The sequence below is a fragment of the Mustela erminea genome, chromosome 3 (assembly GCF_009829155.1).
Source record: "Mustela erminea isolate mMusErm1 chromosome 3, mMusErm1.Pri, whole genome shotgun sequence".
Classification (NCBI taxonomy): domain Eukaryota; kingdom Metazoa; phylum Chordata; class Mammalia; order Carnivora; family Mustelidae; genus Mustela; species Mustela erminea.
The window spans coordinates 93893246-93920246 of NC_045616.1; the positions used below are offsets into that span (position 1 = coordinate 93893246).

At 38.6% G+C, this 27001-nt stretch overlaps 1 protein-coding gene across 7 annotated transcripts in view; it reads right to left on the minus strand.

Annotated features, from left to right (window-relative positions):
• The window catches only part of RAD50 (RAD50 double strand break repair protein), a 230906-nt gene that overhangs the window by 54343 nt on the left and 149562 nt on the right, over nt 1–27001 (minus strand). For all 7 annotated transcript variants that reach the window (XR_004284081.1, XM_032336771.1, XM_032336768.1 and 4 more), the window contains 3 exons: nt 16954–17105; nt 13480–13665; nt 12912–13116 (listed from right to left, as the gene is read on the minus strand). Coding sequence is in view for 6 of the 7 variants with exons in the window: in XM_032336771.1 (XP_032192662.1) it covers nt 12912–13116; nt 13480–13665; nt 16954–17105 (543 nt within the window). In the remaining variant the exon portion in view is untranslated. The remainder of the gene's footprint in view (nt 1–12911; nt 13117–13479; nt 13666–16953; nt 17106–27001) is intronic.

Consider the following 27001-nt stretch of genomic DNA (forward strand, 5'->3'; position numbering starts at 1 on the left):
AAACGGTATAGCCACTTTCAAAGGTAGTTTGACAGCTCATAAAGTTAAACATATACTTCCATATAACCTAGCAACCCACCACAAGGAAGTTACTCAAGAGATAGGAAAAGGTATCTCGAAAAGCCTATATACCAAAGTTTATAGCCGTTTTATTCCTAATAGCTAGAAGCTGGAAAGAGCCTAATATCCATCAACTAGGGAATGTATGAATGAATTATAATATAGCCACACAATTTACCCGCAATAAAAAAACAAATTAACTACTCATACACGCAACAATACAGGTAAGTTAAAAAGGTCAAGCTAAGAACCAGAAACAAAATGCTACCTAATATATTATTCCATTTATATGACATTCTGGAAAAGGCAAAACTATGACCTAACAAATCAGTGGTTACCAAGAGCTGGGAGTAGAGGGAAGGACTACAGACAAACTTGAGAGAACTTCTTGGGGTAAGGCAGGGGATGTTCTATATCTTAACTACAGTAATGCATTTGCCCAAATTCATCAAACTACATACTTTACAATAGGTAGATTTTACTATATGTAAATTATAGTTCAATAAATCTATCTAAAAAAAAAAAAAGTACGGGCTTGGGATTCAGAGAGGTCTGGACTCAAATCATGGTTCTACACTATGCTTGTAATGTGAACACCTGAACTTCAGTTTTCTTGCCTACGAAACATCACAGGGTTACTACAGGGCTTCATAATGCATGTTATGCATTATGTCCTACCTAATAGGTGCTAGATGTCTACTAGATGCTAGCATCTAGACTAGCATCTAGTAGACAATCAATAAATGAGACCATTCATACCACTTGTGAAAAAAATCCTGTGTTCTGAAAATACCTTTTGAGCAGTTTAACAAAGAGACCAGATTGAGTCTTATAAGCCCTGGATGCTAACACCTCAGTTATGGTACTACACTCAGAAACTTCTCGGCTTCTATCACTGCTTCCCACCAGTATTAACTTTATCTGGGCTTGGATCTATTGTGATACCTCTTCATTCTTTAAATCTAGCCAGTCCACCAGATCCTGAATATTCCTTCTTTGAAATCTGATTTGTCTTAAATTTATTCTAATTCCACTGTCGTTCACATATAGTCCTATAAATCTGTTCAGTCGCCACAGCACAAACCCCAGGTACTATTCTCAGAGCACACCACTAGTAAAAGAAGCCAGGACAAATAGAAAGACAACAAAAAATATTGCAGAGTATTTAAAGCTTAAGTGTCAGTGTGAAATGAGACAATGAAGAAGTTGGGTTATCAGCTATACAAGACCCATGAACTTCTGTATGGAAGAAATAAGTGTGCCAGAAGGTGTTTTCTGAATTCAAAAACAAGTTTCTCAAGCAATTTCCACTGAAGACAAAACAAAGCCAAGGTCAGAATAGAATGTGGTGGGATGAAAATAAAGTCGTTTATGACAGAATTCCTAAGGACAAAGAATCTATAAAAATGAGAAAGCATGAGTGCAGTATTTGAAATGAAGTGGTCTCTAGATGGCTCCTGTGTGGGTGATTTGATTCAAACTTTATGGTTAGTTCCATAGAGGGAAGAAACCTAACTTTGTATATCAGAGCTAAAACAAAACAAAGCAAAACAAACCTTTGAAATCATGCAGTTAATAAATATTTACTGAACCTCCTGCAATGTGCCAGGCACTGGGCTAGACTATGAGGACACAAAGAATAAAAGATTTTTTTTTCAGAGAATAAAATTAAACTCATGGAGAACTAGTCAAAACTAAACACAAATAAAGAAATAATGTATATATGTGATGAATCACTAGATTCTATTCCTGAAACCAGTATTACACTACATGTTAATTAACTAGAATCTGAATAAAAACTTGAAGGGGAAAAAAAAAAAAAAAGAAACAAGACCTCACTATTTGTTATAGCCTTAGTTAGAATCCTGGCATCACTCAATAAATACTAGTTATCATCTCTTTGCCATACCTACACCTTCTTTCCAAATATTCCATTTCAACTATAAGGATTTCCTTGATACTGTTCAAGAACAGCTTGCTTTTCACTGTCCCTATATCTTTAATTACCTACCCATTTATGATCAACAAAGTCATATCCCCAATTCATTCCAATGTAATCCTCTCGGCTATCTCAGAAACTCTCTTTCTTATTCCTCCTTACACCTCTTGTCTTTTTCTACCTTATGTGTGCCTGTCATCTTTTTAACCAGGCTGCTCCTAAAAAAGATAAAATGTGTTCCAATGTCTTGGTTATTACCAAATAGCTATACACAGTAATCATGATAACTCATCCTAACATTTATCATAGTTTATCATTCTTTTGTCTATTAAACTAAATTCTAAACCTACTGGTTCTCTATAATCTGAATGCAATTCTTTTTCACTCATTTTTCTCTGGGTTACTTAACCTAGGCACTTCCTCACATGATTCTGTTTTGATAAGTCACATGTGTGAAAACAGACATATAAAAATGTGGATGTAAATACATTTATATTGTATTTATACAAAAAAAGAGAAAACTGCTGATAGGCTGTATCTGGAACGTCAGAAATGAGGAACTGGAAGAGTACCTCTTACTTTTCAACTCATATTTTTCTGTCATTTTATTTTCACTGTGAGCACATACTACGTTTAAAAAATAAAAACACAAACATATATAAAATGCCTTCTACTCTATTGAGTTTGATTTTTTCCCCATCCTTTAAAGCCCAGTTCAGCCATCCCTCCTTCCTTTAAGGCTTGGGACAGATTTCTCTTTAAGACCATCCCCCCCTTTTTAGTAGCTTTTACTGAGAGATTTCACACACCACATAATCCACCTGTTTGTGTTTGTGTGTGTGTAAGATTTTACTTATTAGACAGAGAGACAGAGCACAAGCAGGGGGTACGGTAGGCAGGAGAGGGAGAAGCAGGGTCCCCTCTGAGCAGAGAGCCCAATGTGGGTCTTGATCCCAGTACCCTGGGATCACGACCTTAGCCAAAGGAAGATGCTCAACTGACTGGGCCACCCAGGCTCCCATAATTCACCTGTTTTAAGTGCACAATTTAACACTATTTAATATACTCATAGAGTCGTGCAACCATTACCATAACCTAATCTTAGGGTATTTCAACTTCCAAAAAGGGAGCTATGCCAATTAGCAGCAGTCACTGTTCATTCCTCTCTACTTCCTACCCTACACAATCATTAATATATTTTCTCTCGCTACAGATTTGCCTATTTTGGACATTTCGAATAAATGGAATCGTACAGTACATGGTCTTTTGTCATTGACTCCTTTTACTTAATGTGTTTTCGAGGTTCTTGCCTGTTGTAGCATATATCAGAACTTCATTACTTTTTATGTCTGAATAATATTCCAATGGAAGAATATGCCACATTTTACTTAGCAGTTCATGGACAACTGAGTTGTTTCCAACTTTGACTATTATGAATAATGCTGCTAGGAATGTCCCTATACAAGTTTTTGTGTAGGTATATTTTTAAATTTCTCTTGGGTGTAGAAATTTAAGGAGTAAAACTGCCGGATCATATGTTAATTCTATGTTTAACATTTCAAGGAACTGCTAAACTGCTTTCCAATGTCAGATGGACCATTTTACATTCCAACAAGCACATAAGATGATTCCAATTTCTCCCTATCCTATAACAATAATATGTCTTTTTGATTTACAGCTACTCTGGTGGGTGTGAGGTGGTATCTCACTGTGATTTTCATTTGTATGTTCCTGATGAATAATGATGTCAAACATCTTTTCATTTGTTTTTGGACACAGAGAGACCTTCTTTAGAGAAGTATCTATTTAGATCCTTTGCACATTTTCTTTCACTTTTTTTTTTTTTTTTAAATTACTGAGTTCTAAGAGTTTGTTACATATTCTGGAAAAAAGCTCCTTTTTAGATATATGACTGGCAAATATTTTCTCTCTTTTTGTGGGTTGTCTTTTTGCTTCTCGATGATGTAGTTCGCAAAACAAGTTTTTTATTCTGAGGAGGTCTACTTTTGTCCATTTTTTCTTTCCTCACTTGTGCTACAGTTACCATCTTCAGCTCCTAAAAAACCTGTATTTTAAACTTTATTATTCACATAACTTTTCAAATTACTCCGTTGTGATCCTATCTTTTTTTTTTTAAGATTTTATTTATTTATCTGACAGACAGAGATCACAAGTAGGCAAAGAAGCAGGCAGAGAGAGAGGAAGGGAAGCAGGCCCCCCGCTGAGCAGAGAGCCCGATGCGGGACTGGATCTCAGGACCCTGAGATCATGACCTGAGCCGAAGGCAGTGGCTTAACCCACTGAGCCACCCAGGCGCCCGTGATCCTATCTTTTCAAAAAGTTTCCTTGTTTCTCCTAATAGATTTTAAGTTCTTTAAAAGAAAGGCCAAAGTTTCTGGCTTCGTCATTCCCAAGAGCACCTGGCACAGTGCTATACAAAAAACCAATATTCATTAAAAAATGCAATCATGTCAATGGGTACTGGAACAGACACAAAACTAAAGCTTTCTAGTTTACAATTCAAAAATCTATACCAGGAAATTAGAAGATGGCAATGGAATAGGAGAACCCTAGGCTCACCCCATCCCACAAATACAACTTATCTACTAAATACCCCAGAAATCTATCTGAAGTCTGGCAGAACAAACTCCACAACTGAAGGCAGAGAAGAAGTCACAGTGCGAAAGACAGTAAGTGTAGAGATGCGGTTTGGGAGAGAAAGAGATTATGGCCCCTGGGGTGGGAAAGAACAGCAGTCACAGAGAAGGGTGAGAAGACAGACTAACCTGCAGGGAAGCACACAGAGAAAACAAATCCCCATAGCAATTGGCTTGAAAAGCGAGAGGGTCTGAATTTTCTGAGTTCTTCCAACCAACAGAGCTTAAGGCCTGGAATTTTAAAGGTCAATGTGTTTGGCTCTGGGAAAGCTCAGAGGGCACTGGGGCTGCTCTTGTTTTATGTGGGGCAAACAGGCAGTGGACATCCACCATGGAAACAGCAATATGAAGAGTGTCTGGGGCACACAGTGCAGAGGTTGGTTAGTTGCTCCTCTCAGAGCATGTCCTCGAGAGGCAACATTCATTTAGAGACCGCTCTGGGAACAAAGGAACTGGCGGGCACCATTTCCCCCACCATCCCTCAGCATAAGCAGAGAGCGATCTGCAGGAACCAGCCCAGCCTGGACACTTGCTACCTAACTCACTTACACCAAGCCATGCCACCCACACCCCAGTGGAACCTCTGCTCCCAGTCAGCCTCGTCTCAGTCCCAGTGCAGCAGACCCCCTCCCCGGAAGACTGGCCCCAATCCCTGTCAACATTGCATCTCCCAACCCAGGGGTTTTTCAGAGCTTTGGTTCCAGTGGCAGCAGTGACACACCTCACTTCACAAGCAGAACAGAGTACACCTAGTTAAAATGAGCCACAATCAGGCCAGGGACCCAACAATGCCCACAAAAGGTAGAGACAGCTTCTGCAAATGATTGATTTGAAGGATAAAGTGGATACAAAAGCTGAGCACATGAAGCACACATAGGAGATGCTCCCAGAAGCACCAGGCCCGAGACTACATAGGAAGACTACACAGGAGACTGCAGGAAACATAGGACCTCTTCTTCATAAAGGCATTACCCTCAAAAATAGGAAACATAGGGGCACCTGGGTGGCTCAGTGGGTTAAGACTCTGCCTTCAGCTCAGGTCATGGTCTCAGGGTCCTGGGATTGAGCCCCGCACCGGGCTCTCTGCTCAGCAGGGAGCCTGCTTCCCCTCTCCCTCTGCCTACCTCCCTGCCTACTTGTGCTCTCTCTCTCTCTGTCAAATAAAAATTTAAAAAAAAAAAAAAAAAAAAAAAAAAGGAAACACAGCTGACTTTCCTGACACACAGTAACAGGCACAGAGACTTAGATAAAATGAGAAGACAGAAGTATTTGTCCCAAATCTAAGAATAGGAAAGGCCACAGCTAGGAATCTAAGTGAAATAGAAATAAGTAACATGCCTGTTGGAGAATTTAAAGCAATGATAAGAATACTCACTGGACTTTAGAAAAGAGGGGAACACATCAGTGAGACCATTAACACAGAGATAATGAAATACATAGAGATAAAGGGCTCAATAAATGAAATGAGACACACATTTGATGGAATGAACAGCAGGCTGGTAGAAGCAGAAGAAAGATAATAGTGACCCATAGAGACTAATGGAAAGTCATAAAACTAAATGAAAGGGAGAAGGGGGCCTGGGTGGCCCAGTTGGTTAAGCAACTTCTTTTGGCTCAAGTCATGATCCCAGGGTCCTGGGATCAAGCCCCATGTCAGGCTCCATACTCAGCAAGGAGCCTATTACTCCCTCTGCTTGTTACTTTGCCTGCTTATGTACTCTCTCTCTCGGTGTCAAATAAATAAATAAATAAATAAAATAAAACCTAATAAAAGGGAGAAAGAAAGAATTATGCAAAATGAGAACAGACAGGGGTGCCTGGGTGGCTCAGTCCATTGAGCATTTGCCTTTGGCTCAGGTCATGTTTCCAGGGTCCTGGGATCAAGTTCCACATTGGGCTTCTTGCTCATCAGGGAGCCTGCTTTCCCCCGTGAATGCAGCACCGCCTACTTCTGATCACTCTGACAAATAAATAAAATCTTAAAAAAAAAAAAAATGAGAACAGACTTTGGGAAATCAGTGACTTCACCAAACATAATAACATCTGTATTACAGGAATCCCAGAAGAAGAAGGAGAGAAAATGGGGCAGAGAATTTATTTGAAGAAATAACAGCTGAAAACTTTCTTAATCCAGGGAAAGAAATGCCAGATTCAGGAGGCACAGAAATCCCCCCAACAAAAACAATAAAAGCAGAGTCACACCATGATATATTGTAACTTAAAAAGCAAAATACTGATAAAGAAAAATAAATATTTAAAGCAGCAAGATGAAAGAAGACACTCACATGAAAAGGAAACTCCATAAGGCTACCATCTGATTTTTTAGCAGAAACTTTCTAAGCCAAAAAGGAGTGGTATGATATTTTCAAAGTGCTGAATGGGAAAAATCTATAGTGAGGAATACTCTAACCAGAAATGCTATCATTCAGAATAGAAAATGAAACAGAGGGGCGCCTGGGTGGCTCAGTGGGTTAAAGCCTCTGCCTTCGGCTCAGGTCATGATCCCAGGGTCCTGGGATCAAGCCCCGCATCGGGCTGTCTGCTCCGCGGAGAGCCTGCTTCCTCCTCTCTCTCTCTCTGCCTGCCTCTCTGCCTACTTGTGATCTCTGTCTGTCAAATAAATAAATAAAAAAAAAAAGAAAATGAAACAGAGTTTCCTAGACAAGCAAAAACTGAAGGAGTTTATGATCACTAACTCAGCCTTGCAACAGATATTAAAGGGGACTCTATGTGTGAACAGAAAAAAATGACAGTATGAAGATAGAAAACACAAAAGCAGGAAAAATAACTATTTCTGTAAAAAATAACCAGTCAAGAAATATACAAAATAAAAGAACTATAAGATATTATGACACCATGTACCTAAAATGTGGGGAGAAGACGACTAAAGAATGGGTTGAAACTTAAATGACCATCAACTTAATACAGGCTGTATGTATTAAAGATTATATACAAACCTAATGGTAACCTGATGGTAACAAATGAAAAATCACTAATAAATATTGGAAGAATAAAGAGAAAGAAATCCACATATATCACTAAAGAAAGCTAGTAAACATGAAAGAGAGAAAAATAAGAAAGGATCAGAGAAAATCTTCAGAAACAACCACAAGACAATAAAATGGCAAAAAATACATATTTATCAATAATTATCTTAAATGTAAATGGACTAAATGCTCTAATCAAAAAACACAGGGCTACAGAATGGATAAACAAAAACAAGACCCATCTACGTAACTGCCTACCAAAGACTCATTTTAGACCTAAAGGCATCTGCAGATTGAAAGTGAGGGGATAGAGAAACATTTACCATGCAAATGAACCTCAAAAGAAAGCTAGGGTAGCAGTACTGATACTGGACAAAAAAGACTTTAAAACAAAGACTGTAATAAGAGACAAAGACACCATAAAATATAATAAAAGGATCAATCCAACAAGAAGATGCAAAAATTGTAAATATTTATGCTCCCAACACGGGAGCACCCAAATACATCAAATAGTTGATAACAAACATAAAGGAGCTAATTGATAATAATACAGTAATAGTGGGGACTTTAATACCCCACTTATATCAATGGACAGATCATCTAAACAGAAAATGAACAAGCAAACAATGTCTTTGAATGACACACGGAAACAGATTTAACATACTCAGAACATTTCATCCTAATACAACAGAATACAGAGTTTTTTCAAGTGCACATGGAACATTCTCCAAAACAGATCATATATCAGGCCACAAAACATATCTCAAAAACTTCAGAAAGAGCAAAATCATACATCTTTTCTGACCTCAACGCTGTGAAACTAGACATCAACTACAAGAAAAAATGTGGAAAGAGCACTAAATACATGAGGGTTAAATAACATGCTACTAAAGAAGAATGGGTCAACCAGAAAATAAAAGAAGAAACAAAAAAGTACACGGAGGGCTGCATGAGAGGGCTGCATGACAGGCTCGGCTGGAGGAACTTGCCACTCCTGATCTCAGGGCTGTAAATTCAAGCCCCATGCTAGGTGAAGAGATATGTAAACAAACAAACAAACTTTTAAAAAAGGTACATGGAAACAAATGAAAATGAAACACAATAGTTCAAAATCATTGGGACATAGCAGGTTGTTCTAAGAGGGAAGTTTATAGCAACAGAGACCTACCTAAAGAAGCAACAGCTCAAATAAACAACCTAATCTTACACCTAAAGGAGCAAAAAAAAGAAAAGCAAATAAAACCCAAACAACCCCCCCTCCCTTCTACTCTTGATCTCTTTTTCTCCGACAAATAAATAAAACCTTACAAGAACAAAAAACCTCCCAATAAACAAAACTCCAGGACCATGTGGCTTCACAAATAAATTCTACCAAACATTTAAGGAAGCATTAATACCTATTCTTCTCAAACTATTCCAAAAAATTCAAAGGAAGGAAAACCCAAATTCATTCTATGACGTCAGCATTACCTAACACCAAAACCAGATAAAGACACTATTAAAAAAAAGAGAACTACCGGCCAATATCTCTGATGAACATACACACAAAAATCCTCAACAAAATACTAGCAAACTGAATCCAAAAATACATTAAAAAATCAGGGCACCTGGGGGGTTCAGTTGATTAAGCGTCTGCCTTCTGTCTCCCTCAGCCTCCTCCACACAGCTCATGCTTTGTCTTCCTTCTCAAGTAAATAAATAAAATGTTAAAAAAAAAAAAAAAAAGCCATTCACCACAACCAAGTAGTATTTATTTCTGGGTTGCAAGGGTATGTTCAATATTTGCAAATCAATCAGTGTGATGCATCACCATCATTAAGAATCATAAAGAACCTTGTGATCATTTCAACAGATGCAGAAAAGGCATTTGACAAATATTCATTCATGATAAAAACCCACAACAAAGTAGGTTTGGAGGGGACATACCTCAAAATAACAAAGGCCATCTACGAAAAACACACAGCTAACATCATTCTCAATTGTATTTCTATACACCAAAACTGAAGCAGCAAAAAAAGAAACTATGAAAACAATTCCATTTACAACTACACCAAAAATAAGACACCCAGGAGTAAACCTAACCAAAGAGGTGAAAGACCTGTACTCTGAAAAACACAGAATACTGAAGAAAGAAAATGAAAATGACACAAAAAACTGGGAAGACATTCCATGCCCACGGATTGGAAGAACAAATACTGTTGAAATGTCTACACCACCCAAAGCAATCTACAGATTTAATGCAATCCCTATCAAAATACCTACAGCATTTTCACAGAACTAGAATAAACAATCTAAAAATTTGTGTGGAACCACAAAAGACCTCAAAGAGCCACAGCAATCTTGAAAAAGAAAAGCAAAACTGGAGACATCACAATTCCAGACTTCAAGTTATGCTACAAAGCTGAAGTAATCAAGACAATATGGTACTGGCACAAAAATAAACACATAGATCAACAGAACAGAACAGAAATCCAGAAATAAACTCCAATAATGTGGTCAATCAATCTTTGACAAAGCAAAGAATATCCAAGGGGGAAAAAGACTGTTCAACAAATGGTGTTGGGAAAACTAGTCAGCTACATGTCAAAGAATTACACTGGACCACTTTTTTACACCATACACAAAAATAAAATGGATTAAAGACCTAAATGTGAGACTTTAAACCATAAAAGTCCTAAAAGAGAGCACAGGCAGTAATTTCTCCGACACAGAAAATAGTGCCTTTTCTCTACACAGGTCCCTTTAATGAAGGCAAACAAAAGCAAAAAATAAACACTGGGATTACACTGAAATAAAGAGCTTCTGCACAGTGAAAAGAAGCCATCAAAACTAAAAGGTAACTTATAGAATGGGAGAAGATATTTACAATAACATATCCGATAAAGGGTTATTATTCAGAACATATAAAAAACTGATACACCACCTGAAAAACAAATAATTCAATTAAAAAATAGGCATAATACATGAACAGACATTTCTCCAAAAAGCCATCGAGATGGCAAACAGACACATGAAAGATGCTCAACATCACTGATCATCAGGGAAATGCAAATGAAAACTATAATGAGATACCATCTCACACTTGTGAGACTGAGTAAAAATCACAAGATCCTCTTCAGGATGTGGAGAAAAGGAACACTTGCGCACTACTGGTGGGAATGCAAACTGGGGCAGCCACTCTGGAAAACAGCATGGAGTTTCCTCAAAAAGTTAAAAATAGTACTACTACCTTATGATCCAGCAACTGCACTACTGGGTATTAGCCAAATTCAAAGGGATACATAACCCCTATGTTTATAGCAGAATTATTTACAATGCTGAGATATGGAAGCAGCCCAAGTGTCCATCAACTGGTGAATGGATAAAGATGTGATATATAGAGACAACGGACTGTAATTCAGCCATAAAAAGGAAAGAAATCTTGCCATTTGCAACAACATGGATGGAATTAGACAGTATAATGTTATGTGAAACAAGTCAGAGAAAGACTAATTTCACTCATACATGGACTTTTTAAAAGATTTATTTATTTGAGAGAGAGAGAGAGATCACAAGTAGGCAGAGAGGCAGGCAAAGAGAGAGGGGGAAGCAGGCTCCCTGCTGAGCAGAGAGTCTGATGCGGGTCTCGATCCCAGGACCCTGAGATCATGACATGAGCCGAAGGCAGAGGCTTAACCCACTGAGCCACCCAGGTACCCCCATACATGGAATTTAAGAAACAAATGAAAACAAAACATATGAGCAAAGGCAAAAAAAAGAAAAAAAGAAAAAAGAGAGAGAGAGACAGACAGACATAAACTAAGAAACAGACTTAAAAAAAAAAAAAAAAAGATTTATTTATTTATTTATTTGACAGATACAAGTAGGCAGAGAGTTAGGCAGAGAGAGAGAGGAAGAAGCAGGCTCCCTGTTGAGCAGAGAGCCTGATGCGGGGCTCGATCCCAGGACCCTGGGATCATGACCCAAGCTGAAGGCAGAGGCTTTAACCCACTGAGCCGCCCAGGCACCCCCAGACTCTTTCTTTTTAAAAAAGATTTTATTTGACAGAGAAAGAGAGAGAAAGAGCAACACAAGCAGGGGTAGCTGCAGAGGGAGGAGGAGAAACAGGCTTCCTACTGAGAAGGGAGCCAAATGTGGGGCTCAATCTCAGGACCCTGAGATCATGACCTGAGCAAAAGGCAGAGGCTTAACTGACTGAGCGACCCATGTGCTCCAGGAAACAGCCTCTTTACTACGGAGAGAACATGCTGATGATTACCAGAAAGGAAGTAGGTGGGAGGATAGGTGAAACAGATGATGGGGATTAAGGAATACCTTTGTCATGATGATCAACAGATGATTAAAACAAAAACCTTTTAAAATCAATGAATGAATCTATAATTATTAAAAAAAATCTATACCAGTATTTAGAGATGCATTTTAAGAGCCAAATCAGTTAACTTCTAAATAACTTTACAATTCTACTATTTGAAACCTAGAAAATAGCCATTTTCAAGCATGCTCTTACTGCTCTTACTTATTTCGGCTAGGAACACTTTAAGAGCAAGGACATCACTGTAGTACTCCTTGTACCTGTAGACCCAAGCACAGTATACACTGTATACACCTCACACACAGGAAGCAATCAATAAATGTTTAGGAAGTGAACATTTTTATTTACAGTCTTTATGGCCCTTCCTATAAACCATAAGAGTTTAGAGAACTGCCAAATATATCAACATGTTATGTATCAGTTCCAAATTTTATGCAATGTCAAGAATGTCCTGCAAATTAAAAAAAATTCCCTGGAAAGATGTGTTAATAATAAAAAAAAAATCTCCTTAAGAATATAGCAATGTGTAAAGTTGGGTTATTATTTAACAATCAAAGATCTCCATCAGTAACTTAGTATCATGGTATGAATTTGTTTACTCTCAAATCCAAGCTCTTTGGGCAATTCTAAGACAAACCATCCAATAGAGAACTAAGATATTAACCATAACATTATAGAGTATCTGATACTTTAAGAAATATACATAACAGTTGGGAGAAGGGGGGTGGGGTTATGGACATTGGGGAGGGTATGTGCTTTGGTGAGTGCTGTGAAGTGTGTAAACCTGGCGATTCACAGACCTGTACCCCTGGGGATAAAAATATATGTTTATAAAAAATAAAAAATTAAAAAAAAAAGAAATATACATAACATACAAATTTATACAAAAATACTGTGCTTTAGGGGTGCTACTGGGATAAAAGGTGACCTTCCTATTATAAAAGAAATCAAATTACCTTCAATGGATCAAGTTCGTTCTCATAGGATTTGACAATTTCCTTTGACGATGTTAACTGAGCTTCCTTACTAGTAATCTGGTCACGTATCTCACAAGCTTTTTCCTTATTTTGCTTCAAATATTTTAGTTCTGCTTGACATTCTTTTACCTTCTGACCTTGTGTCTGACGTACCTGCCGAAGTGTTTCCAAGGCTTTAATGTACCTTTGGAGACGTTAAATAAAAATCAAACTTCTGTCCAAGGGAATTACAGTAGATTCAAACAAGGGAATATTACAGAGTTGTTAAGATGACATTTACAAAGAGTTATTAGTAACTTAGAAAATGCTTATGATATAATGGTAAATGAAAAACTTACATATAAATTATCAACCCAGTCAATAAAGAAGTACAGAATGAAAACTGAAAGGAAACATGCCCAGTAGTTGCTACTGGATGACAGGTAGAAACTGATTTTTTTTTTTTTTTAACTTTTAAAACATTTTCTCTTTTAAAAAAGAAGCATCCAAATTGCAACCACAGCTCAATAACTTAATGGGTTATCAAATCTCACTAAAGGTTACAAACCTTGTTGCTGAAAAAATTTCATCAAATTTTTGCTTCAGAGCCTTCCCTTCACTTAGAGGCCAATTAGAGTCTTCTTGGTGACAAAAAATGACATTATTTAGCACAGACTTGGAAACCCCAAGAGAACTTATCATCTCTCGGTCAATTTCTGCACACTTAGAGCTGAGACTGACCTTCTCACCATGCCTACAGAAAACAAAAAATGAGAATTTATGTAAACAAAAAACCAAAAACACCCTCCATTTGTACCTATTTAATCATTCCTTTACACTGTACTTGTTTAAAAAAAAAAAGAAAAAGAAAAGAAAAAAGAAGAAGGGAAAAAAGAGAGACCCTCATCCCCTCCCACTACAGTAAGTTCCTCATGGTAAAAAGTTTAACTCTTAAATGATTCAGCAATTCAACGATGGAAAGTGTGTAAAATAGGGCAGGACAGGAAATGATGCCAGAGTTAAATTTTTACATCTGGACTTCGAAATATAATAATTTTAAATATTTACAGACAATAAACAGAAGAAACTATCTTCCATCCCCAGAATTTAAAAATAAGACAATAAGAGACTTTTAAAGAATAAAACAGGATGAACCACACCAAATAGGCAACAGTGTCTTAAAGACCTCTAAAGACGGCATTGTTTAGATAGAGACTGCTCAGTAACAAACACACTGTAAAAAGAGAACAAAGGCAAACTTTAGTGATGCTTACCTAAGCAAACCCAAGGAGTATTCTTTTTTTTTTTTTTTTTTTAAGATTTTATTTATTTACTTGATAGAGAGCACAAGTAGGCAGAGAGACAGGCAGAAGGAGAGGGAGAAGCAGGCTCTCCACTGAGCAGGGAGACTCAGGTGGGGCTCGATCCCAGGACCCTGGTATCATGACCCAGGTCAAAAGCAGCCACTTAACTGACTGAGCCACCCAGGCACCCCATCAGGGAGTATTCTTTATCAGTAGACTTCAACTTTTAAGGTCACACTGACAAAGCAATCCAACAGAGAGAAGTGTCTTAGGGTCTTTTAAAAGATAAGTTCCCCCAAAAAACAGAAATAAAAAATAAATAAAAGATGAGTTCCCTACATCATTATACCTACAACCAAGATCATCCCTGCCCTTGGATTCCAAGAGATCTCTCAGTCTATTTCATAAGAAGAACATACTCAAAATTTTCTTTCCTATCTTCTGCGCAGTATCTGTTAAAAACCAGATTAGGTGGGCAGAGGTAGTGTCTGTATTTACTGTCATTTATATATTCTAATATATAAATTTGGAAATTTATATATTTCCAATATATAAATTTTGAAAATATTACACCAAGTACAGTGAGAATATTTTGTAGGGAGACAGGATGGACAGATACCAGGAGGTTATCACATTAAACCAGTAAAAGATGATGGTAGCTTGAATTAGAATGGTCACTGCAGAGATGGAAAGAAAGACTCACCAGACATTTAGGTTAAATCCATAGGACCTGGTAATGAAATGAATATACAGGGCAAGGAGGTGTCAGATAGAGGTTATTGGTTTGTGTCAGGTGGATGGACCGGAGTGCCATTCACTGCAATGAGGAGTACTACAAGAATATTAGCTTGTAGGAGGTTTTTTTAGGAGGCAAGGGAAAAGACCCATGAGCTTGGTTTTGAACATGTTGAATCTGCGGTGTCTTTGAAAGACCTGGTAGAACATGAGAAAGGCAGTTGGGTAAACAGGTCTAGAAATAAAGGTCTGGAGACCTAAATATCTGAGTCACCTATGAATATATAGTAATTTGTGTAATGAAGATGAATGAGATGAACTAGGAAGAGAATATAGAGCAAAAATAGGAGAGGATCTAGAAGCCAGTCAAACTCCTATCTTTACTGGCTGGGTAGGATATGGCTGTCAAGAAGAGAAAGGGAACAGTGTCATGTCACAGGAGACTATTAAAGATTTTCAAGAAGTTATTAACAGCTACCATTTACTGAATTACAGTGGACAGAACAATGGCCCTTCAAAGATACTTATATTCGAATCCCTGCAATTTGTGAATCTGTTGGGTTATATGGCAGAATAATGATTATAGATGGAGTTAAGGTTGCTCATCATCTGGACCCTAAATACAGGGATTACCCTAGATTATTCTGTGGGTCAAAAGAATCGTAACAGTCCTTAAGTGGGAGAAGGAGGCAGAAGAGTTCAGAGTGATGTACTGTGAGAACTCTGCCCACTATTGCTGGCTTTGAAGGCGGAGGGCCATTTGTGGGTGGACTGTAAAAGGCAGAAAGGGCATGGAAAGATATCTTTCCTGGAGTCTCCAGAAAGGAACATAACCCTGCCAACATCCTGATTTTAAACAGTGAGATACAACTGAGACTCATAAATTACAGAACTGTAAGATAATAAATAAATAAACTGTAAGATAATAAACTTTAAACTATTAAGTTTGTGGTTTGTTTTACAGTCATGGAAAACTAATATAGGAGCTCTTTACTACCTATTAAGTGTTTTATATGCATTAGCTCAATCCTTAAAACATTTTTTTAAGACATTAATAGTAATAATGAATCCCTATTTTACAAATAAAAAAAACACAGGCTTGCTATGAGATCTATTTTGTAAAGCAATAGCATTATCCTAATTAAGAGAGGGTACCTGTGACCTTAGTTGGAGCTGTTTCAGTAAAAGAATGGGGCTGGAGGAGGAGTGAGAAGGAGACAATATCAGTAACTCTTCTTGAGAAGACTGGCTGGAAAGGGGAAGATGAAGACAGACCGTAACTGGCATGGAATGAAATCCAAGTGGTGTGGTAGAGACCTGAGTGTGTTTAAATGCCAAGGAAAAGCCTGCTTGAGAAGCCAGTAGCTAAAATATTGCCCCTAGCAAATAATAGGTGCTAAACATTATTCACTAAAAGAATTATTTCATTAGTTGAATAAATACATAACAAGTAAAAGGGAAGGGTAAGGGGACAGTTAAGTAATGTGCTCAACAAGGATAAAACCTCGAAGCCAAGGCAAGCTAATTCCAAAATCCATGCCCATTACAAGATGATACCTGCCTATAACAAAGGTAACAGTTCAAAGGGAAAAATTATCTCTTTCCTATCTGTATACTTCTCATCTCACTCCTACACATGTTATTAGCATTTTCCATTCATTCAATCTATATTTGAGTGATTGTGCACCTTCAAATGAGCAACTGTTCACAAATTACTCAAAGGAATGTCGCATTATCACTAACTCTTTAATGGGATCATTCCTTTTAACTGATAAATTGATCAAACAATAAATGTTCATAGTGGGTGCAGCGGCAGGGAGTACACAGGAACTCTACTTTCTGCTTGGTTTTGCTGAGAACCTAAAACTGCTCTAAAAAATAAAGTCTGTTTAAAAAAATTAATATGCTCCCCTAAAATAAGGTAATGGGAAAAAACCCATTAGGTTCTGATGAACATAAATGACTTCAAATGAACAGATATTCAAATATAAATAAACACCTACTTTGTTCTAGTAATGACTCCTTCCAGGGTTTTAAACTCTGTCTTTTTGCTTTTCTGAGTACACACCATAGATCTCTGTACAGCTATAACTTCTCCATTGACATCACGAAACTGTAGACGAATCTGGGCTCTCACATCTGTTTCTTGAGCAACCTTTGAAGATAAATGGAGAAAAATTATGCTACCTTAGTGAGTATTAGAACATTCATTCTAAAAGACAAGACACATGCAATCTTACCAAAAATGAGAAAAAGAACTTAAATATCCAAAATGAGTGCCAGTTCTGCATGCTACCAATATGTAAGAGGAAAAGAGTACTCTTTAATTATTTACTGAAATTATTTATTTTCTGTTATTCAGTATCATTAGGAGATCAGGTAAGTCAATTTTCCAAGTAAGTTTTACTTTAAGTACCAAATATATCAAAAACAAAACAAAAAAGTATCAAGAACAGATTTTTTAAAAAATACACAAGTGTACAGAAAAGTAAAAATACAGTATATAAAACTTTTCTCCCATGAACCAATTGAGATTAAGTTGCTGATTTGATGTCCCATCAATATTTCCTACAAAACAGGGACACTGTCAAACATAAAAATCAGGATATTTAGAGTGATGTATTACTACCACATGGTCCCCAGATTCCATTCAAGTTTGGCTGATTGTTCCAGTACACCCTTTACAACAAAAGAATTATACAATGTATTACAGGTCAGAATTATATGTATTACACCCTGTTTATCACATGTATTACACACTGTTTAGAATTACATATTGTTGTCATGCCTCTAGCTTCAGTTCCTCATATTTTACTTGACTTTCATGACTGGTAATTTACAAACCATTATTTCACAGACTATTTCCCAAAATTTGGGTTTGTCTAGTATCTCCTCATGACTAGAATCAGATTATGTACCTTTGGCAGGAATATTACAGAAGTGACGTGTGTTCCTTTCATTCCATCTTATCAAATGGGACATGGTTTCAATTTATCCCACTATGGGGGTAATGGTATCTGTCACACTTCTCTACCATGAAGTTATTTTTTATACTTTGCTATTAACAAATATTTGGGATCTACATTGAGATGATGTTAATACCTCATACCTCATCAAACCTTCTTCCACTAGTTTTAGCACCTATTAATGTTTCTTACCTGAATGAGCTATTTCTATTATGGCTATCAAATAGTAATTTTCTAGTTCTATTATTTCTCCTACATTTATTTGTTAAGATTCTACTATAAGGGGAGGAGGAGCAAGATGGCAGAGAAGCAGAAGACCCTATTTCAACTAGTCCCCTAAAGTGAACTAAGTATCTACCAGAGCACTCTGAACACCTATGAAATCACCCCGAGATGTAAGATTATACACTTCTGGATCTCAACCCGGGCAGAGGATCATTAGTGGAGAGGTAAAGCGGAGTGGGAAAATTCAGACTGATATCAGAAGGTAAACAAAAGGGGGAGAGCCACCAGAAGCAACCCACTGGAAAGTAATACCCCAATACGAAAAGTGCCCTGTGACTGGGGACCAGCATTAGAGTCTGGTTAAAACCACTCAAAAACAACAAAAGAACTTAAGGGGCAACTGGTGCAACTGGGCGGTCATGGGCACGGGCCTAAGCCCACGATGCCAGGACAGTCACCTCCAGTGACCACCCATGCCAGAGAGAGCTTGGTGGGGGCTCCAGTCCATGGTCCCTGAGCCTACAGCTTTCCGCTGCTTTCACCACTGCTTGGGACAGGCGTTCTTCCTCCCGTGCCTGAGAGCCTGGTGTGGGCACCAGCCAGGGTCTCTGGGCCCTTAGCCTTTCACAACCTGCACGACCACGGGGTCTGCACACACCCACTCTGCACCTGAGAGGACCTGGCGCAGACCCTGACTGGCATCCCTTGGCCTGCAGCCTTCTGTGACCTGCACCGCTGCCTGAGTGCACCTGGCGTGGGCATGGACCCAAGACAGCAATCCCGGCAAGGGCAGCCACCCAGGTTTGGGCTCCCCCGGACCAGTATCACTTGTGGTTTTAGAGGCACAGGGGTACAGAGACAAGCGGTGACCTTGGGTGACCACTGAGATGGTGGCTGGGGGTGTGCACCACCTGTGGAGGTTGTGGTGTTCAGCAGAGTTTGCAGAGGGGGAGCCTGTGTCTTCTGGATCACCCAGAGGGGAGCAAACTGAGGCTTCTCTAAGGTGAAGGTCTGGATGCGGACAGTTTACTTTCCACCAACGCTCCAAAAAGCCACAGAAAGCTGCCCAAGAACAAAAACCTTTGGAGAACAAAAGCCTGAAAACCCAGTTTCTACAGAGCCCAGCACCTTAATAAGGGGCAGAACAACTCAGCCAAAGCAAGATCGACTGGCAAACAATGTGGCAGTCCCCTCCCCCAGAAGAGAAGCCAAAAGAACAAGAGAACAACCACCACAGAGTCCCCATAAAACTGTAAAACCCCAACATCAGGGGAAAACAATATATTAAGCTCCCAGTATTACACCAAAACCTATATATTACATAGATACAACTTTTCTTTTTCTTTTTTTAAAAATTCATTCTCACGTTTCTTGTTCTCTTAATTTTTTTAACCTACTTACCATTACAACTAGAGGGTTAATACAACATATTCCATAATAACTTTTTAACTTCAACTTGTTTCACACATATACCTATTTTCTTTTATTTTTTTTAATATACATATAGATACAATCTTCAAGGTAATCCTTTTTCCCTATTCAATACTACCCCTATATATAAACCAGTTTTAATTTCCCTGTATCTCTGGAAAGTTGACTCTTTTAACAAAGATAACAAGATACACCCAGGAAGAACTGAAATAACCTTCCTCGCCCACATTGAAGATTTATAAACACCTTCCCATCTTATCCTTCTGTCAGTGTTTCTGTGTACTTGCTTTTGTTTTTGTACTATATAAATCTTATTCTTGGGGTTCATTTTGGCTGTTTTTTTTTTCTTTTCTTTTGTTGGTCTTTTTGTTTGTTTTTGTCTTTGTACTTTATAATTTCACTTTGGGGGCCCATTTTGGCAGGTTTTTTTTTCCCCCTCTCTTTTCCTTCTTTCTTTTTGGTGGAGACTTCTGATTGTTCCAAAACTTTTCATGGTACACCCTGCCAAGAACATGTATTCAGCTATACCTCCCCTCAACCAATTCTCACTACAATGACTATGAGGAGGAACACCCAACAGAGGAAAAATTCAGAGACTGTGACAACAGAACTACTGGATATGGACATAAACAATATTCTGGAAAGGGAGTTCAGGGAACAACTATCCAGGCAATGGCTAGGTTGGAGAAGACCATTAGAGACAACATAGAATCTCTAAGGGTGGAGGGGAGAGCTGATCTGGAAGAAGTTAAAAATGCTATCAATGAGATTCAATCTAATCTAAATACTGTAAGAGCTAGGGTAACCAAGGCAGAAGATGGAATTGGTGATCCAGAAGACAAACTGACAGAAAAGAAGGATCAGGAGAAGGCCTGGAACAAACGGCTTAGAAGCCATGAAAACAAAACTAGGGAAATAAATGATGCCATGCAACATCCCAATATCAGAATTATTGGGATCCCTGAGGGGGGTGGAGAGAGAGACAAGACTAGAAGATATAGCTGAACAAATCCTGGATGAAAATTTTCTCAATATGGGGAATGGAACAAGTGTTCATGTCCCAGAGGCAGAGAGGACAACCCCCCCTTCCCCAAGATGCCAGAAAGACATCCAGACACATAACTGTGAAATTCACAAATCATAGTTTCAGAGAATATGTCCTAAGGGCAGCTAGAGGGAAGAGATCCCTTACATACAGAGGGAGGACCATCAGAATAATGTCAGACCTGTCCACAGAAACCTGGCAAGCTAGAAAGGGCTGTTAAGACATATTCAGGGTACTAAATGAAAAGAACATGCAACCAAGAATACTTTAGCCAGCAAGGCTGACATTCAAAATGGATGGAGAGATAAAGAGCTTTCAAGACCGGCAAGCTTTAAAAGATTACATGACCACCAAGCAGGCACTACTAAAATATTGGGGGGGTTCTATAAAAGAAGAAAGAACCCAAGACTGATATAGAACAGAAATCTACAGAGATAATCTATAAAAATAAGGACTTCTCAGGCAACATGATGTCAATAAAAACTTACCTTTCAATAATCACTCTCAACGTGAACGGCCTAAATGCTCCCATAAAATGGCACAGGGCTGCAGACTGGATAAAACGACAGGACCCCTCCATATGCTGTCTACAAGAGACACATTTTGAACCTAAAGATACATCCAGACTGAAGGTGAAGGGATGGAGAATCATCTTTCATGCCAATGGGCCTCAAAAGAGAGCTGGGGTAGCAATTCTCATATCAGATAAATTAGATTTTAAGCTAAAGACTGTAGTCAGAGATACACGAGGACACTATATCATTCTTAAAGGGTCTATCCAGCAAGAAGATCTAACAATTGTAAATATTTATGCTCCCAATATGGGAGCAGCCAACTGTTAGTCAAAATAAAGAGTCCTATTGATATGAATACATTAATTGTACGGGATCTTAACATGCAAATCTCAGTAATAGATCACCCAAGCAGAAAATCAACAAAGAGACAAGAGCTTTAAATGACACACTGGACCAGATGGACCTCATAGATATATACAGAACATTCCATCCGAAAACAACAGAATACTCATTCTTCTGGAGCGCACATGGAACTTTCTCCAGAACATCCATATACTGGGTCACAAATCAGGGCTCAACTGATACCAAAAGATTGAGATTATTTCCTGCACATTCTCAGACCACAATGCTTTGAAACTGGAACTCAACCACAAGAAAAAGTTTGCAAGGAATTCAAACACTTGGAAGCTAAAGAACATCCTGCTCAAGAATGTTTGGATCAACCAGGAAATCAGGGAAGAACTTAAACAATTCATGGAAACCAATGAGAATGAAGACACATAGGTCCAAAACCTATGGGACATGGCAAAGGCAGTCCTAAGAGGGAAATACATAGCCATCCAAACCTCTCAAAGAAATAGAAAAATCCCGAATACACCGACTCTCTTTACACCTTAAGGAACTGGAAAATCAACAACAAATTAAGCCAACCCCATGCACAAGAAGGGAAATTAATATTAGTGCAGAGATCAATGAGTTAGAAACTAGAGATAAGTAAAACACATCAACGAGGGCGCCCGGATGGTTCAATGGGTTAAAGCCTCTGCCTGCGGCTCAGGTCAGGATCCCAGGGTCCTGGGATTGAGCCCCACATCGGGCTCTCTGCTCAGTGGGGAGCCTGCTTCCCCACCCACCTCTCTGCCTCCCTCTCTGCTTGTGATCTCTGTCTGTCAAATAAATAAATAAAACCTTTTAAGAAAAAACCAATGAAACTAGAAGCTGGTTCTTTGAAAGAATTAATAAGATCGATAAACCACTGGCCAAACTAATCCAAAAGAAAACAGAGAGGACCCAAATTAACAAAAATATGAATGAAAGGGGAGAGATCACGACTAACACCAAGGAAATAGAAACAATCATCAGAAATTATTATCAACAGCTATATGTCAATAAGTTAAGCAACCTAGAAGAAATGGATGCATTCCTGGAAACCTATAAACTTCCAAGACTGAAACAGGAAGAAACTGACAACCTGAATGACCAATATCTAGTAACAAGACTGAGGCAGTGATCAAAAAACCTCCCAAAGGGAGGAGTCAAGATGGCAGAGAAGTAGCAGGCTGAGACAACATCAGTTAAGAGATCACCTATATAACTTATCAAACCATTTTGAACACCTACAAATCCAACAGGAGATAGAAGAGAAGAAGAACAGAAAATCTAAAAACAGAAAATCAACCACTTTCTGAAAGGTAGGACTGGCAGAGAAGTGAATCCAAAGAGACAGGAAGATAGACCGCGGGGGGAGGGGCTGGCTCCAGGCAAGCGGCAGAGCAATGAAGCACAAAATCAGAACTTTTAAAAGTCTGCTCCAATGAGGGACATCACTCCAGAGGCTAAGCCGGGGTGAAGCCCACGCAGGGACAGCATGTTCTCAGGTCCCACGGGATCACAGAAGGATTGGGGGTGTCCGAGTGTCGCAGAGCTCACAGGTATTAGAGCAGGGAAGCTGGTTACAGAGACAGAGCCAAGGAGTGAGCTCTCAACTCGGAGTTACCTTAAATGTGGCCAGTGGCAAAGACCACTGCTCTATGAGGAGAGACCCCACAAGATCCAGGGAGACCCTAGATTCCAGGGAGGCCCTGGAAGAGCAAAGGGATCTGCAGGGTTTGGAGACTCCAGGCGGGGCTGTGTGCCAGATTGGTCACAGGCTGGGTGACCTTGGAGTGCAGCCAGGGAGACGGGAGTGACTGAGCGCTTTTCTCCGAGGGCACACTGAGGAGTGGGGCCCAAGCTCTCGGCTCCTCTGGGTCGGAGACCTGGAGGCCACCATCTTCATTCCCTTCCTTCAGAGCTCTACGGAAAGTGTTTCAGGGAACAAAAGCTTCCGAAAGTGAAGCTGAGCAAATTACTTAACCTGGGGCCCTGGTGAAGGCGGTGCAATTCTGCCTCCGGCAAAGACACTTAAGAATCACTACAACAGGCCCCTCCCCAGAAGATAAGCAAGAAATCCAGCCAAGACCAAGTTTACTTACCAAGGATAACAGAGAAATTCCGAGGAGGAGAAAGCAAAGCATGGAATTCATGGCTTTCTCCCCATGATTCTTTAGTCTTGCAAAGTCAATTTTTAAAATTTTTTTTTCTTTTGCTAAATTTTTTTTAACTTTTACCCTTTCCTCTTTTAACATTTTTTAACTAGTTTATCTTACCAATACCTTTCATAAAAAAAAACTTATTTGAAACTTCATTAGTATAGTCATATTTTATCCTTCATTGTATCTAACTTTATTTTTTGTATACACATAGGGTTTTTTCTTCTAAAAAAATCTGGGATACAACTTCTAAGAGATCAAAATATACCCTAAATCTACAGCCTAAGCAAATTCTCTCCACTTTCTTTTCCTTTATTCTTCCAACCAACTTACCTTATCAACTCCTTTTTTAGAAATTAAAAAAAAAAAATTTTTTTTCATCTTTATAGTCATATTCCATCCCTTCATTGTGTTTACCCTTATATATGTTTTCATTCTTTGAAATTTTGGGAGCTAGTTCGTTCTAAGAGACCAAAATACTCCCATTAAGCGGGTGACCCTGTTCTATTCACCAGTCTAATATATATCTTTTTTCTTTTTTATATTTTCCCTTTATTTTTGTTTAAAATTTTTTTTCCTGAACTTCTTTTTACCCCCTTTCTTCCTCCCACGATTTGGGGTCTCTTCTGATTTGGTTAAAGCACATTTTACTGGGGTCTTTGCCACTCTTTTAGTATTTTATTCACTCCTTCATATATTCTTATCTGGATAAAACGACAAGGCAGAAAAACTCACCACAAAAAAAAAGAACAAGAGGCAGTACTGAAGGCTAGGTACTTAATCAATACGGACACTGGTACTATGTCAGATCCAGAGTTCAGAATGATGATTCTCAAGGTGCTAGCCTGGCTCGAAGAAGGCATGGAAGATATTAGGGAAACACTGTCTGGAGAAATAAAAGCCCTTTCTGGAGAAATAAAAGAACTAAAATCTACCCAAGCTGAAAGCAAAAAAGCTATTAATGAAGTGCAATAAAAAATGGAGGCTCTTACTGCTAGGATAAATGAGGCAGAAGAGAGAATTAGTGATATAGAAGACCAAATGACAGAAAATAAAGAAGCTGAGCAAAAGAGAGACAAACAACCACTGGACCATGAGGGGAGAATTCAAGAGATAAGTGATACCACAAGATGAAACAACATTAGATTAATTGGGATTCCAGAAGAAGAAGAAAGAGAGGGGAGCAGAAGGTATACTGAAGAGAATTATTGTGGAGAATTTCACTAATATGGCAAAGGGAACAAGCATCAAAATCCAGAAGGTACACAGAATCCCCCTCAAAATCAATAAGAATAGGTCCACATCCCATCATCTAATAGTAAAATTTACAAGTCTTAGCAACAAAGAGAAAATCCTGAAAGCAGCCCGGGACAAGAAGTCTGTAACATACAATGGTAAAAATATTAGATTGGCAGCAGACTTACCCATAGAGACCTAGCAGGCCAGAAAGAACTGGCAAGATATATTCAGAGCACTAAACAAGAAAAACATGCAGAAAAGAATACTATATCCAGCAGGCTATCATTGAAAATAGAAGGAGAGAAAAAAATATTCCAGGACAAACAAAAACTAAAAGAATTTGCAAACACCAAACCAGCTCTACAGGAAATATTGAAAGGGAAATAAGCAAAGAGAGAGCCTAAAAGCAGTAGATCAGAAAGGAACAGAAACAATATACAGTAACAGTCACCTTCCATGCAATACAATGGCACTAAATTCATATCTCTCAATAGTTACCCATTTAGGGCTAAATACCCCAATCAAAAGACACAGGGTATCAGAATGGATAAAAAAACAAAACCCATCAATATGCTGTCTACAAGAAACTCATTTTAGACCCAAAGACACCTCTGGATTTAAAGTGAGGGAGTGGAAAACAATTTTCCATGCTAATGGACCTCAAAAGAAGGCTGAGGTGGCAATCCTTCTATCAGATCAATTACATTTTAAGCCAAAGACTATAATAAGAGATGAGGAAGGACACTATATCATATTCCAAGGGTCTGTCCAACAAGAAGATCTAACAATTTTAAGTATCTATATACCCCTAACATGGGAGCAGCCAACTATATAAACCAATTAATAACAAAATCAAAGAAATAAATCGACAATAATACAATAGTAGGGGACTTTAACACTCCCTTCACTGAAATAAACAGATCATCCAAGCAAAAGATCAACAAGGAAATCAAGGCCTTAAATGATACACTGTACCAGATGGACATCACTGATATATTGAGAACATTCCATCCCAAAGCAACAGAATACACATTCTTCTCTAGTGCACATGGAACATTCTCCAGAATAGATCACATCCTGGGTCTGAAATCAGGTCTCAACCAGTATCAAAAGATTGGGATCATTCTCTGCATATTCTCAGACCACAATGCTCTGAAGCTAGAACTCAATCACAAGAGGAACGCTGGAAAGAACCCAAATACATGGAGACTAAAGAGCATCCTTCTAAAGAATGAATGGGTCAACCAGGAAATTAAAAAAGAACTGAAAAAATTCATGGAAACAAATGATAATGAAAACACAACGGTTCAAAATCTGTGGGACACAGCAAAGGCAACCCTGAGAGGAAAATATATAGCGATACAAGCCTTTCTCAAGAAATAAGAAAGGTTTCAAATACACAACCTAATCCTACACCTAAAGAAGCTGGAGAAAGAACAACAAAGAAATCCTAAACCCAGCAGGAGAAGAGAAATCATAAAGATCAGAACAGAAATCAATGAAATAGAAACCAAAAAACCAATAGAACAAATCAACGAAACTAGGAGCTGGTTCTTTGAAAGAATAAGATTGATAAACCCCTGACCAGACTTCTCAAGAAGAAAAGAGAAAGGACCCAAATAAATAAAATCATGAAAAGAGGAGAAATCACAACCAACACCAAAGAAATACAAACAATTATAAGAACATATTATGAACAGCTATACGCCAGCAAATTTGACAATCTGGAAGAAATGGATGCATTCCTACAGACATATAAACTGCCACAACTGAACCAGGAAGAAACAGAAAACCTGAATAGACCCATGACCAGTAAGGAGATTGAAGCAGTCATCAAAAGTCTCCAAACAAGAGCCCAGGGTCAGGCGGCCGGCCTCCCAGGGGAATTTTACCAAACATTTAAAGAAAAATTAATGGGGTGCTCGCTTCGGCAGCACATATACTAAAGAAAAATTAATGGGGCGCCTGAGTAGTTCAGTGGGTTAAGCCTCTGCTTTCGGCTCAAGTCATGATCTCAGGGTCCTGGGATCGAGTCCCACATCGGGCTCTCTGCTCAGCAGGGAGCCTGCTTCCCCCTCTCTCTCTCTGCCTACTTGTGA